Source organism: Apiotrichum porosum, assembly GCF_003942205.1.
Source record: "Apiotrichum porosum strain DSM 27194 chromosome Unknown scaffold_12, whole genome shotgun sequence".
Lineage (NCBI taxonomy): Eukaryota > Fungi > Basidiomycota > Tremellomycetes > Trichosporonales > Trichosporonaceae > Apiotrichum > Apiotrichum porosum.
Window position 1 is genome coordinate 1 of NW_021167119.1, and position 14,285 is coordinate 14,285.

At 60.9% G+C, this 14,285-nt stretch overlaps 6 protein-coding genes across 6 annotated transcripts; 4 read left to right on the forward strand and 2 right to left on the reverse strand.

The window, feature by feature from the left end:
• Positions 1–22: 22 nt before the first annotated feature.
• On the forward strand, positions 23–1,540 carry EHS24_002035 (uncharacterized protein; the record flags this gene model as incomplete). The annotated part of the gene is made up of 6 exons (XM_028617785.1): positions 23–113; positions 211–415; positions 466–633; positions 678–885; positions 939–1,086; positions 1,128–1,540. Coding segments are annotated over 6 exons (1,233 nt in total), but the record flags the coding sequence as incomplete, so codon positions are not given.
• Positions 1,541–1,688: 148 nt separating this feature from the next.
• On the reverse strand, positions 1,689–2,673 carry EHS24_002036 (uncharacterized protein; the record flags this gene model as incomplete). Its single annotated transcript, XM_028617786.1, has 4 exons — positions 1,689–1,931; positions 1,998–2,259; positions 2,404–2,493; positions 2,624–2,673. The coding sequence occupies 4 exons, from the start codon at positions 2,671–2,673 to the stop codon at positions 1,689–1,691; spliced, it is 645 nt and encodes a 214-aa protein (XP_028473464.1).
• Positions 2,674–3,307: 634 nt separating this feature from the next.
• On the forward strand, positions 3,308–5,071 carry EHS24_002037 (uncharacterized protein; the record flags this gene model as incomplete). The annotated part of the gene is made up of 3 exons (XM_028617787.1): positions 3,308–3,434; positions 3,555–3,872; positions 3,936–5,071. The coding sequence occupies 3 exons, from the start codon at positions 3,308–3,310 to the stop codon at positions 5,069–5,071; spliced, it is 1,581 nt and encodes a 526-aa protein (XP_028473465.1).
• A 421-nt stretch (positions 5,072–5,492) lies between these two features.
• Positions 5,493–7,030, forward strand: EHS24_002038 (uncharacterized protein; the record flags this gene model as incomplete). Its single annotated transcript, XM_028617788.1, has 5 exons — positions 5,493–5,714; positions 5,847–5,954; positions 6,041–6,247; positions 6,377–6,505; positions 6,785–7,030. The coding sequence occupies 5 exons, from the start codon at positions 5,493–5,495 to the stop codon at positions 7,028–7,030; spliced, it is 912 nt and encodes a 303-aa protein (XP_028473466.1).
• A 1,399-nt stretch (positions 7,031–8,429) lies between these two features.
• On the forward strand, positions 8,430–9,700 carry PP1 (Serine/threonine-protein phosphatase pp1; the record flags this gene model as incomplete). The annotated part of the gene is made up of 5 exons (XM_028617789.1): positions 8,430–8,487; positions 8,555–8,686; positions 8,837–9,474; positions 9,529–9,585; positions 9,635–9,700. 5 exons carry the CDS (start codon positions 8,430–8,432, stop codon positions 9,698–9,700), a joined length of 951 nt encoding a protein of 316 aa, XP_028473467.1.
• Positions 9,701–11,739: 2,039 nt separating this feature from the next.
• On the reverse strand, positions 11,740–11,997 carry EHS24_002040 (uncharacterized protein; the record flags this gene model as incomplete). Its single annotated transcript, XM_028617790.1, has 1 exon — positions 11,740–11,997. The coding sequence occupies one exon, from the start codon at positions 11,995–11,997 to the stop codon at positions 11,740–11,742; it is 258 nt and encodes an 85-aa protein (XP_028473468.1).
• Between the last annotated feature and the right edge of the window lie 2,288 nt (positions 11,998–14,285).

The window sequence follows — 14,285 nt, forward strand, 5'->3', positions numbered from 1 at the left end:
ACCATCCACCATGTCCTCCAAGGGCAAGGGTAACGAGGTCATCGAGTTATCCGATACCGACAGTGACACCGAGTTCTTCACCGCAAAGAAGCGGACCTACGCCAAGCCGCTGCGTGAGTACATCACATCTCGGCGGCGATCAACCGTCGTCCCCCTTTGTTTGCTCGGTTCCCTTCCTCCCTCCCAAGCACGGTCACTGACCTCCTCCAGCCACCACCCGTGGGGCCGTCACCGAGCCCATTGTCATTTCAGACTCGGACTCTGACGGCGGGTCCCAAAAGAAGCGCCGGAAGAAGGCTTTGCCCAAGACGACGACCCACCTTCCCGAGTGGGCTCGCAGTGATCGCAGCCGCAAGAAGTGTGAGAGCTCCGAGGACAACAGCGCAAGCGCAAGGGGAGGGAGCAACGACCCTCTGTGAGTGGACGTGTGCGAGCCGTTCGAGCATGAGCTTACCCCCTGACCAGGAGCGTGTTGACGGACGACGACGAGCCTTCGACGTCGAAGAAGTCCGCCAGCCCAGGCAAGGGCAAGGGCAAGGGCAAAGAGAAGGCACCAGCGCGCAAGACGGTCGAGCTCACCCCACCGCCCCAACTCAGCGCCGACGTCCAGGCTCGTCTGAAAGAGCGTCTCTTGTGAGTTTATCCCATGCCTCTTAAGAGCGAAAACTGACGACCAGTGCGCACTGGAAAGAAACCGAAGAAGAGGACGACGAGGACGAGGACGTGCCGTCCAGCCCGCCGCCGGCCGCTAATGGCTCCTCGGTCCCTACCGTCCCCACTGTCATGATCACAATCTCGATGGTTGCCGACCCGGACAGGAAGGCGACCGCGAGCGCAAAGGCCATTGTTCACTATGAGCGTCCGCAAATCTACCACGTTCTCCGAGTGGGTACAGGGCACGCCAACTGTAGCAAACAGGTCGCTAATGGTCCCCGCAGAACAGCCCGTTGTCTGACGTGGTGGAAGTTTTGGCTGAGAGGATTCAGAAGAGGCCACAGGACCTGTTGCTCGTCTACGAGGACAAGCGCCTGTATGCCATGACCCAGACTCCTGGGCAGCTCGGGATCATGTACTCGGCGACTATGGGTGGGTGTCATCCGTGCTCGGCATTTGGCTAACGCAAGCAGTGGCATACGAAAAGGTGGTCTGGGAAAAGGTGCAGGAGCTGCAACGAAAGGCCGAGCGCGAACGCCTGTTTGGCGACGACGACGACTTTGGCGCGTCCCCCACCGGGTCTCCTTCCAAGTCCAAGGCCGGGTCTCCCGCACCCGACACGGCGGCCGCGTCTGTCCCCGAACCGGTCGAGGACGAAAACAAGGTCAAGATGAAGTTGCGAGGCGCCGCCGGCGAGCTCAACACGCGTGCAACCAAGGAAACCAAGGTTTCGACCCTTATCAAGTACTATTGCACCAAGTTTAACATTGCTGCCGACCGCGCTGCGGGCATGTACCTCGACCTCGACGGGGAGCAGTTTACGGGCGACTCGACGGTCAACGACCTGGATCTCGAGGACGGCGACATGGTGGACGTGAAGGGTTAGTTTGGTTGTGGGTTGGGGTTTCCTGGGGATATTTTTTTCACATTTTCTTCGGCTCGTGGATCAATGTATCATGTACACAAGGTAGGCAGAGTAGGGAATCCAGACGAGATGGATATCAATGTGTCATTGTTCTCGGTTTGTATGGCAGCTAGTCGAGCAGCGCCTCGCCCACGACACTGAGGATGCTGGGCCCGTCCTCCTTTGGCTCGGCCGAGGATTCAGCAGCGGCGGCAGCCGCAGCCGCAGCTGCTGCAGCAGCGTCTGCATCGGCGTGCACAGCTGCTCCCTCGCCCTTGGGGTCGAGGATCTTGAGCATCTTGAGGGCCTCCTTCAGCTGTTCGGGCGTGTAGCCGAGCTTGTCAGCCACCTCGGCGAGCTGGGCGTCGGTGTCCTGCAAATGTTTAGCTCAAGGAGTCATTGGGTTTTTTCTGACAATGGTAAGCGGCGGTCCACTCACGTCGCCTCCAGCGCCGGCAGACTTTACAGCAGACGCTGCCGCAGCCGCATGGCCGCGCGCCTGCGAGTCGCCGCCACGGTCATCCCCCGACCGGCCATTCGCAGCCATGCCCGCCGCGACGCCTGCGGCCCCTGGGTCCTGCGGATGCGGCCGGCGTCCAGTCATGAGGTTCCAGTATCCCCCGACATTGTCGGCCCAGACCGTAAAGCGCCAACTGTAGAATACGACAAGCGCGAGGAGACCGAGGGAGAGGTACGTCAGGCTAGAGAGCGGCGCGAGTCAAGTGTCAGTGTACTGTATGCGCGACATGGCCATGGAAGCTGCGGGGACCCTGTTACCGGCGGGGCGGGACTTGGGACTGGGGACTTGGGGGTCCTCGCTCCACACTTGACATGTTTCCACTCACAACCGTCCCATGGGCACGTCCTTGAGAGGCGGCTTGATGGCAGGCTTGTTTCTGGCCACCCTTTTGTTGGGGTCCATCGAGAGAGACGCCCTGCTCGTCAACAAACATGCCAAAAAACATGATGGCTTCGACCAGACGAGGGGGCGTGTGCGGGGGACGTTGGGTGTGTCGGCAATGACCGCTGTTGCTAAGGGCGCCACGGCGCCACATTGAAACTTACGGGTTGGCCGACTGACGCTCGTCGTCGGCTCTGGGTGCTGGAGAAGCCATTTGAGATGGGAGCGGATGTCGCAGGGGGTTGGAGATGGGGCAAGACGCGTTGAGTGAGGTAATGGAGAGAGAGTTCAGACTGTCTGTTGTGCCTTTTGCATGTGTGGGTTTCTATACCTGGACGAAGCGCGGGAGTGATGATGGGGTGTGTGGGTGCATATGGGCTGCAGCCGGTGACGTCACTGCTCTCCTCCACACATATTTATTACGTGTGTTATATTTTGTCAACTGAATCGAGACCCACACCCAGCGGTGCACGCCGTATCACACGAGAGCCATATTGCATAGGGTGGGGTGGGATTTGCCACCGACGTACAGTGTGAGCACCACCACTGCACCATTCCATCACTGCTGCTGCCGAGGCGCCTACGACATCGCTCTCCTCTGCGCGCGTTCGCACCCACCCGACACAACCCCGTCCTCGTCCGTCCGGCATCCTTGCCGAACACTCTCCATCATCACCATCTAACCCCCCCTCGAACACCGCACACCCCGCACAAGAACCCAGTCCACCGGCTCATCCAGCTCCTCTATCGCACGCGCGTCGCACCACAGCTCGTCCTTAAAACGGGTGCAAGGTGATTATCGGCGCCTTTGCTCTTAACGCTCCCACCCTCCCTTTCCCTTTGCAACAATGCCCGTCGACCTCCACCAGATGCTAGACCAGCTCGAGGAGTGGCTCGAGGCGCAGGTGCCCTCCAACATTCACGAGCTGCCCGGCAAGATGCTCGAGACTGTGGAACGGGTGTCAAACGAGATAAGTGAGTAGTCCCGCCCCCCCATCAACAACCTGCGGAGCCACCCCATGTGTGGTTGCCGCTCCGCGACGCGCAAGCCACGACCAGGTCCCCCCCACCGCCCTAATTGCTAACATGTCCCAGTTGATTCGCTCAACATGCATGGCCCTCCCAGCATCTCCATTCCCTTCCCTCCCTTCGGCAAGGACGCAGTGCCCCCTCCCCCTCCTCCCCCTCCACCCGCCCTCGCCAGCCGGGCTTGTGTCCGTGCCGGCGGCTTTGCCAGGTCCCACCCACTCGCCGTCACGGCTATCGCGGGCATTGCACTCACAGTAACTGTCGGCAGCGTCGGTCTCTTGACGGGTGCCGGACCGTTTGGAGCATACGGTAAAGACTTTCGCCTGCGGCGCAAGTTTGGTACCCGCGGTGTCGTAGAGGACGGCATGCTCAAGGAGGCCATCGGTGAGCTGCAACCGCAATGACGATAAGGTTCATGTATATAACTGACACAACTCGACCTCGCAGTGATCCTCGCTCCATCCCCCACTCCACCTGTTCTTGTCCCGCTGGCCGCTTCGCTGCTCAAGGCGGGCTACGTCGTGGTCGTTGCTGTGCCACACGTCAAGGAGGCCGAGGCACTCGAGCGCCGCCTCTCCGGTCTCGGCGAGAAGGCTGCCCTTCGCGTGCTCATCTACGACCCAGAGGACAGCGCCACCTTCCCGGCCTTCCACCGCAGCTTGCTGGCCACGCTCACCCTCCGTTTCCCCGCGACGGGCAAGGCAGGCTACGCCACTGGTGGTGACCCGTACAACCCGCAGCCGGCGCACATTCCGCACATTCACGCGTTTGTGTCGCTGTACCCACTCAACCCATCGCCGCCAGCCCAGCCAGGCGCGCTCCCGGCCTTGCCCACGCTCATTGCACCGGGCGCCACTGGCCACATGCCGATGCTGGTGACCCTGTACCCTTCGGCAGCGGTCCTCACCACGCCCGACACGTTTGCGTCGCAGCTCCTCACGAGCAACCACCGCCTTTTGGGCGACAACCTCGAGGCGGCGTCCGGTGCGCGCGTCGTGTCCGTCTTCCTCGGCCAGATCACCCTCCCATCGCTGCCAGCCATCATCACCGAGAAGCGTACGCTGTCGCGCCGTGAACAGGCCCGCCAGCGGCTGCGTGACAGCGTTTCGTCGCCGACGCAGACCTTGTCGATCCTCCGCGACTTGGTTTCGTGTGGGTTCAAGGGCATCTACAACCGCGTCCTGTACCGTCTCGGCATTGGCGCTCCGGCTCGCGACTATGGCATGTTTGAGAACAACATGCTCTGCATCCTCAAGTCGTCGTGCGCCCAGCGCACCAGCTACTATGTCGGCCAGCGCGCGCTGCTCACGCGCTCGCTCGTGATCGTGCCGCCGAGCGTGCTGCCGCGCGTCCTCTCGGCTCTGCCCCCGCTGGCCGAGACGGGCCCGGCCCCCGCCCCGCCTCCCAAGGCGCTGTCGCCCCAGGCCCGCAGCTCGAGCGCATCGCACTCGGCCTCGAGCAGCGACCACGAAGGTGGCGAGGACCTCATGTCCAGTATCCACACGGCCGGCACCACACAGAGCTCGGCCGACAGCGGTTCCGGCCTCGAGGGAAGCTGGGTCGGCCTGGATCCCGGACAGTAAAGCATTCAGTATATGTGGCAGACGGGCAAAGGCAGAAGAGAACCTAGCTGGGGTGGGTGCGGAATGGCCCAAATCGACGAGGCCAGGCGTGCAAAGAGAGACGAGAGACGTGTAAACCAGTGTTATCGAGTAGCATGTATTGAGTGGCACTTTTTTTGTTTTTGCTTCTTGCGGAGCGATATGGGGCGCGATATGGCGGGCGGCGGCGGGATATGACGTCCTTGGCTGAGAACGGGGGTTCGTCGTCAGGCTCTGTCTTCCCCCCACTGCCCCGATCGTCTCTGTCTTCTTTCGCCTCTCCCGCGCACGCGCTTAATTGAGCAGTAGCGGTATACAGGCGCTCTCCCATCTGTATCTGTAACTCGTACCTCTAACTCTCTCCATCGCTCTCTTCGTCGCAACCAGTCCTCAAAGTCTCAACATGGCCGCTCCCAACCCATCCACCGACCCCGTCGCCGCCCCGGCCGCTCACCCAGCCACGGCCGCTGCGCTGGCCACTCCGGCCGCCGACGCCGCCGTTCCCAGCGCGCCAGCGGCGGTTCCCACCACCGGAGCCGCACCCGCCACCCACGCTGGCGCTGGTGCTGGTGCTGGCGCGGGCGGCGAGTCGTTCCTCACCCGCGCGCAGGAGATGGCCAAGCCTGTACGTTTCTGCGTGTCGCGTCGTGTCGTGTCGTGTTGTTTCAAACCGGCACGGCATGCGCGCAGAGATGCGAGATCGCAGAGAAGAAAGGAAAGCACTTGTGCTAACATGACGTCGTGTGGCCCCTTTTAGTACATTGACCAGGCCAAGCCGTACATTGACAAGGCGCACCAGCAGGCCCGGCCGTACGCGGACGCGGCGCTCGCCAAGGGCCAGGCCTTGAAGGCGCAGTACATCGATGTGAGTTGAGTTGCGTCGACGGAGAGGGGGGTAGGGGGAGTGCATGGACATGAGCATGGATGGATGGGATGCTGATCGACCCAAAGAAGGGTAAGGACGTCCCTGCCAGTGGTGGCGCCGAGCACGCTGCTGGCGGCGCTGGGGCCGGCTTCAACGCGGCCGCTATCAACAACCCGGGTGCCAGCCACCATGTCGCGACGGGTACAGCTACGGGTACGGGTACGGGTGCTTCCCAGGGCACGGCTACGGAGCGCGCTCAGAACGCGTTCGGGTACGGTCTGGCGTCTATGAAGGTGAGTCATGAGTGGTGTGGACGGGCCGAGCGACGGGTTCGTCGTCGGCGACCAGGCATGCCTGCCCCGATAAGCTTTGAGCTTCGTTTGTCCTTTTGCTGCGTCAACGCGTCATTGACACTTTTGCAGTCGACGTTCAACACGCTCGGCGCGCAGCTCGACGCCAAGACGGCGACCCCAGAGAAGCCTGGCCTCTTCACCCAGATGTCGAGCGCCGTGCAGCGTGGCGTGGCGCAGGTCGAGAAGGCTGTCGGTCCCGTAAGTGTCATCGTGTTCCTCCAATGCTGTCCAGCCAGCCGGGTTCGCGTTTCATGTGTCTGGTGGTGGTGTCCATCATCACCTGCAGCACCTGGCCCGTGCGCACTGCGCGTTATGATACCCGCGAAACGAGACGTTGGGCCCCCGCGTGCCCGCGTGCCGCGTGTGTGCTCTGCCGGCTACCCGGTCCCCCAGCCCTCTCCTCTCTCATCAACGTTCCAAGCTTCTCTTTAGCAAGGGGACAGTGTAGAACGATGCTGACGTTGTGATTCTCTCCAGCCTGCCGGTGGTGCCGCTGCTGCAACGACTGCAACGACTGCGACGACCGTTGGGGGTGCAGAGCACGTTTCTGCTGTTCCTGCTCAAGCTGCGGCCCCTGCCGCGGCTGTCACCGTTCCCGTCACCGCTCCGGTCACTGCCACTGCTCCTGTCACTGCTCCTGCTCCTGTGACTTCCAGGCCTGCGGTGATGACGACAACGAACAGTGTGCCGCACAATGACGAGGCCGGCGACGAGGCCCAGTAGGCCAGTGAACGAGATATACCCCGGTTGTAGTGCTCTGTTTTGTGATGCCCATATGTATACACGTCCGACTGCAGCAGCCAAGAACCACACCACAACTCACCTCGAACAGGATGGATGGGTGCCACTGGATCGGGGTTTCGGGATTAACGTTTTGGGTGGGATGGCCCACGGGTGTGCGCGGAGGGCGGGTCGCTGGTGGGTGAGCCCGCCAGGCAGAGAGTGCGGACCCTTTGGGGACACGCGCTGGACGAGAGAGACAGCCCGCCGCCCGCAGCCCGCACACCGGGGCCACCACACACACCCAGACGCAAAAACAGCGTGCGCGCACCGCCCAGCCAAAGCCCAGCCAGCCCAGCCAGCAAAACCAACCCAACACACACACACCTAATACCTGCCAGCCAGGCGCGCGGAAACAGACCTGCAACCCACCCATCCCATCCACCCACATCCATATTCCACCTCCCTCCCCCTCCCTCATCCAACCCCCAAAGCCTCCTCCCCCCCCCCTTCTCATCCACCCACACCCAAAGCCCTCGCGCGCACCTCTCAGGTCACTCTGCATAGGTGAGCCTCCACTCCCGACGAACCCCCTCCAGAGCGGTACCCGCCCCCGCCCCGCTCTGGCCCCGCTCGCGCGCAATCCTTTACTCGCCTTACTGATCGTGTCCCCCTCCTCCACTCCCTCCTCCTACCTCCCTCCTCCGTGTCCCATTTCTACGCCATTACCAACCACCCCCCACACCCATCACTCCTCCTCCAACCTCGGCCCCATCCCCAGCGAACACCAGGCCACCTCCTCTTCTCATCTCCTCGCCGCGCCGGCCCCGCGTTCGTAGCCGCGACCCGATAAGGCCCTTCCCAGTCCCCGGCCTGGTGACGCGCCGCAAATAAAGACCGCCGGTGCACGCGCCAAGTGTTAGTACACGCCCCCGCTTCGTCGCGAGAGGTGTAGAGCAGAGGATAGAGAGACTGTTTGGGCAGCGAGACTGCGCACAGGGGGGGATTGCAGGTGGTTGGACAGAGCAGTGCGACGGTCAAAAGGAAACCTGTTCCCAAACGTCGGCGGGCGTTTACGCGGCGCGCAGACGTAATCACAATGCGCGCTCCTGTCGTATCCTTTGTCGACTGGTGTCTGTCCAACCACCCTCGCGCGCGCGCGCGCGTTGGCATGGGGTTGTGCACTGTGGTGTGTCCTTTGCACGCCGAGAGTCCGCGCGCCGACGTCAGACGCGCGCCGCCGCCCGCACGGGCTCTGGCCGCCGAGGGGCAAAACACCACGCCTTCTCGCCCTTTCTGTGTCTCTCTCTGTCCACTCCACCGATCAGTTACATCACAGGTCCGCTGACAAGGCTACAGCTTCCTTCCTCCCTCACATCCCTCCCACCCCATCCCGCCCACCATGGCTGACCCCTCGACTGAGATCGACCTCGACTCGGTCATTGACCGCCTCCTTGAAGGTGAGTACCGCCGCCGCCCCCCCCGCGCGTGAGAATTCTGCGGACAACTACTGACGACACCCCACAGTCCGTGGAAACCGCCCCGGCAGGGCCGTCCAGCTCCAGGAGTACGAGATCAAGTACCTCTGCACCAAGGCTCGCGAGATTTTCATCGGCCAGCCCATCCTCCTCGAGCTCGAGGCGCCGATTAAGATTTGCGGTAAGTCGTACTGCCGGTGTCGTCCCATTTCCAAGTGGTTTTCCCCCGAACCACATCAAAATCCGCGCCACCCAGATGTGGGGACGGCGGAGACACGGAAGACAATGAGAAGCACACAAAAACTGTACAGTCCGCTGACCAAGGATTCAGGCGACATCCACGGCCAATATTACGACCTTCTCCGCCTGTTCGAGTACGGCGGCTTCCCCCCAGAAGCCAACTACCTCTTCCTCGGCGACTATGTGGACCGCGGCAAGCAGTCGCTCGAGACCATCTGTCTGCTCCTCGCGTACAAGATCAAGTACCCCGAGAACTTCTTCATCCTCCGCGGCAACCACGAGTGCGCGTCCATCAACCGTATCTACGGCTTCTACGACGAGTGCAAGCGCCGCTACAACATCAAGCTGTGGAAGACGTTCACCGACTGCTTCAACTGCCTTCCCATTGCCGCCATCATTGACGAGAAGATCTTCACCATGCACGGCGGCCTCAGCCCCGACCTCCAGTCCATGGAGCAGATCAGGCGAGTCATGCGCCCCACCGACGTGCCCGACACTGGTCTCCTCTGTGACCTCCTCTGGTCCGACCCGGACAAGGACATCACCGGCTGGAGCGAGAACGACAGGGGTGTGTCGTTTACTTTCGGCCCCGACGTCGTCTCCCGCTTCCTCCAGAAGCACGACATGGACCTCATCTGTCGCGCGCACCAGGTCGTCGAGGACGGCTACGAGTTCTTCGCCAAGCGCCAGCTGGTCACCCTCTTCTCGGCTCCTAATTACTGTGGCGAAGTGAGTATAGCTAGGTCGTGAGGTTCGTCAGAACGGTCAGCTGACGTTTCCCAGTTTGACAATGCCGGTGCGATGATGTCGGTCGATGACACCCTGCTATGCTCCTTCCAGGTAAGCTATCCAGTCCCCCTTACCCAACGCAGATAGCTGACATTCCCAGATCCTGAAACCCGCTGAGAAGAAGGCGCCAAAGTACGGCTACGGCGGCGGTGGACGGCGTCAGTAAACAACCCCCACCCCCCCTTTCGACACAAAGAGTCCGTCTCCAGTCTTCCCCCTCGGGATAGGAACGATGGTGTGCGCGGGGCGATGGGGGATGCGGGGATGCGATTCTACTCCAATTTTTATACCGACCGACGGGGTTTCCCCCCTTTACTTGATGGGTGATTGTGTGCGTGCGCGCGCGCCGCGCGCACATGTGCCCGCCTGCCTGCCTGTGGAAAACGAAAACAAACAACAGACTTGAAGGGGAAACCACCCAGAGGGAAGAGAAACACAAAGAGAATCCCAGCCAGGCATAGAAGTGACGTGTACGAGTGTGATGCGAGAGTGACTGCCACAAGTTGATTTGAACGCGACGGTGCGGCCGTGGAGGCCCACTGGCATATGGAAACCGCACTGGGGGGGGTGTACATGCTGAACATACGGAACGGGTGTACGGGATGGATCAACCGAGGAGGCGCGACGAGGACCATGGCGTTGGCTCCCGAGACTGAACATTGAATAGACCAGACCAGACAGACGCGTGTGAAACCAGAGAACCCCGCACCACCAACACACACCCCACACTGCGTGCTTCGTGAAATGACTACATACATGCCCAAAACGCCAATGACGCGTCGGGCGCCACCGGCGCCTCTTGTGCACATCCAAATCCATCACTTGCTATACGAGCAGGCAGGTTGGCTTGGCACGCAGCCTGCTTCGTGCTTCGTGCTCGTGCTCGTGATCGTTTTGAGAAGACCGCGTGGCCTCGTGCCCGACCTCGTTTCGGTCGTGTGTCCGTCTGTCAACCTTCGTGTCGCGCTGCGCAGTCGAGTGTACCGGCTCGCCAGTGATCCAGTGATCAACAAGTCGGTCTCGTGCTGCGTCTGGCGCGTCTACGGCGTCTGCCGCGTCTGGCGTCTGCCGCGTCCTCGCCGTCGTCGTCACGAGGGACAAGTCGAGGGACAAGTCTCACAAGCTGGAAAGCAGGCCTTGGGCCTTGGGACTTGGGCCGTGGCTGACCATGGACATGTATGGCTCCCCCCACTGTGCATGTCGATGTCTTCCCTTGCATCCAGCCGGGCGAGGGCTACACGACCCGAACGAACAGGCGACGCAAGACGGAGTTTGAGCGCTCGCTCCCGCGGCGCGTTGATGAGGTCAGTCTTATCAAGAGCGCGCGCATGACAGGCCGTACCCATGGTTGGCTGTACACGGCAACAGTGGACGGCTTGGGAGGTAGCTGGCCGCTGCGCCGCTGCAGTGAATGGAGGAGGAGCGCACGCGTCGACCAGCCGGTCGCCGGTCAATGCGCGCTGGGCGTGTACCGTGTACATATGTACGTCTGGTCCAGGCCACCGTTGGCGATTGTATGTGGCTGGATAAAGCCCGCATGGGGCATGCCTTCCTCTCGTCCATGGGTCCGGCTGCCCGGGTGGAAACGAGTTGATGCGTGGTGTGGCAGACATGTTATGCCTTGGGGATGTGAGTACACGCCTGGGCACTTTCCTTGTCGTCCAACGGTCGCTTGGCAGACATGTGGGTCAGCAGCCTTTGACGCTTGTTCACGCCACGGGACCATGCCAAATGCTAATGTGCTGATGATCACACCAGAGGGTCTCTAGCGGACTCGAGCAGCCCCAGCGGCGTCCCGTTATCGTTGGGCCGATGGTCAATACCGCTTTGTCCTGTTTGGTTCTCCGACAGTACAGCCTGGCCTGGGCATCCCCTCCACGCGTCCACGACATCCTCGTGAGTGCTCCTCGTCTCCCACTCGGCCAGTGGCCACTGTCTATGCGACGCTCTGTGGCACCGGGACGGCCGGCCTTGTGAGACGCACGCCGATGAGCTTGGGTCAACATGGGGGGGGGGGGCTTGGACTGGTCAATGAACGGGGAGGCGAGCGGAAGGTGGGGGAAAGAGAGGCGTGAAGGACACGAATGGCACAAGGTATGTACCATCGAGCAAAGCCACCCACGAGTCAGCGAGGGTACATACGCTTAGTTATTCACACGAGGAAGCAGAAGCACTCGTCCAGTTTTATCAAGCAGGCGCTAACCCTTACCCACCCCGCCCAGGTATGTTGGATATCGGCCACGGGGAGAGTCCAACCTGTTGCGTTATCTGAATTCTCTGCTCGGGACACAAAGTGTTCACAGGTCGAGGACCGAGACGGGCCATATCCATAAGAAGGTCGGGGATGGGGACAACGGCATAGGTGGTGGTGAACCCCACTGGCCACTGGCGCTTGGCGGTCACGACGTAGGTGTGGACACTGAGGGATGGCTCGTCGTGTTGCTGAGTGGGGTGACCACGCATGTTGCAGCATGACGGGAAACTGCTTCGGCTTCGTTGCACTAAGTGGTCGATCCACGTTTTCCCCTTGTACGCGACGAGGTGACACCGGTCTCACTGCCTTGCAATGAAGGCGGCGGCTTCACCTTGCCATGGTCTCGTCAACTCGTTCGTTGGGGGAAGCCCCCCGCCCATTCTGGAGGACCGGGGATGCCTGAAGCTGGAGAGAATACAGATGTTCTGGCATGCAGGCATAAGATTAGAACAAGTCGGCAAGCGGAAGGGAGAAGACGCGGTGACCAGGCAAACCTGCCGTCAATCAGAGAACGAGTACCCATGTGTCCAAGTGTGGCCGGTGGCGTGGGATGCAGTGACGCTGAAGGTGACAGGAAGGAACATCGCAGAGAAGTGACAGTGACGCAGTCAGGATGCTCCACGACAGTTTTGGTGTCAGTAATGGCGCGATACCGATCCACAACGCCGCCGTTCTTGGAGGATAATACGCTGAGGTCCAAAGCTCGCAATTCTGCGTGCGTACCTGGGTGTCAAGATACCCTCGCCCTGTTCTCTGACCAACGGGAAGTAGCGGTTGAGCTGTAAAGTGAGAAGCACTTTGAATGGATAATCAAACTCGAATTCGTTGGTTGAGAGATGGAGCCAGCAAGGAACGAACGGCGAGCGGCTCGAGCCTCGTGTCCGGGTGACTTGAGCAGGGGCTCGCCACTCGCCAACGACGGAAACTCGCGCGCTCTGGCAGCTTCACCCTCTTGGTTCGGAATATACCGCTGCACAGCTGCAGGACGGGTCCTGGATTGGGAGCCACAGGAAACAAGCTTGTTGTAAGTCAGACGATGTGGAACGGTGGGTTGATGGTCAGCGGATCACGGGACGTGGAGAAAATGAAGACGAAAACACCAGTTAATGGGACGGAACCCGAACTCCGTTGCTTTGCGTACAACCGATTCGGGCACTCGTTCTCACCGACAACCCGACTTGGCTTCGCTGCGTGACAGCTGCACAGCCTCTCTCTCCGGTTTAACCATGTCGCCTCGTGGTATCGTGGCTGGGATCACACCGTTTCTGGGTGGGCTGTTGCCGTCGTTTACAGAGACGAGGTGGCCGGGAGGAGGAACGTTTTGCGATGCCTCTGGACGACGCGCCGTCCCTCCGAGACCTTTGGCTGGGTAATTGGGCTTACCGTGCTCAGTGGGTCGTCACTCGCCTCCAGTTTCTTCAATGTCCATGAATAGAACAAACGAGGTGTCCATCTTGCCCTTTTGGTAACATGTGTACCACACGCTGCCGCGACGGCGGTGCAATGGACACTTTCGGACGTCGGTGGCAGACCCCGTTCACAGACCTAGACAGCGGGCTGCGTCTGTCCATCCATCGCCATTTTGTCGCTCCAAGTCCCCCAAGAGTGAGTTGTGAGCATGCGGCGTAAGTGAATTGCGATCGAGCACTTGGGCAATGCATGGCTCCCGGTGTCTGTGAGAGGGCACCATGCTGTGTGCTTGTGCCTCGCTAGTCATGGGGACAAGTTTGGCAACAAGCTCCGCGCGCTCGTACGAGGCACTCTTCGGCGCCGGGTATTCGCTCTGTCAGTCAGATGGGCGTCACGCAGTGTGCGTTTTCTGGCGGCTACTTGATGCTGCTACTCCGATCTGCGACCTAGGCAACGATGGGCGTGTAGAGAGGGATGGGTGGGGTGGGAGGTAAGCTAGAGGGGGCGTCTTGTTCGCTTTCACTTGGCGAGGGGTGCGACGATTGCGACGATTGCTCGGAGAAGGTCGGACGATCGGACAGCGCGGCGTCCGACGCCGCGCCTGCTGGTGACGATATCCGGGGGGAGGGGGGGCACGTCGATCTCAGAACGAAGTCTCTGTGCTCTGTGATCCGCGTCGCTTACTGAATCCTGGACTAAGATCAGAACGGGGACTGACGATGCAGATCCCACTGCTCCCGACACAAGTCTCGAAATACACACCTGAAGGCCTGAGATCTCCGCCACGTTGCGCCAGGCGCGCTCAGGTTGAAGCTTCTTTGCCTATGCGTATCACACTTGTACCACTTTCCCGGCGCAGGAAGCTATTCCGTGTTCCAGACCCGGTGTTGGTGGCTGTGCACATGTGTGGACACATGCCACATGCCATGCAGCATGTGAGTTTCGAACACACGATCGGGCAGACAGCAGACAGGGCGAGAGGCACAACACACTTGCGCGGCTGGCATCTATTTTTTTTTTACTCCTTTTTTTTTTTTGGTCTTCATGGGCGCTGCTGTGTGCATGAAACGATATTGCGTACGCATGC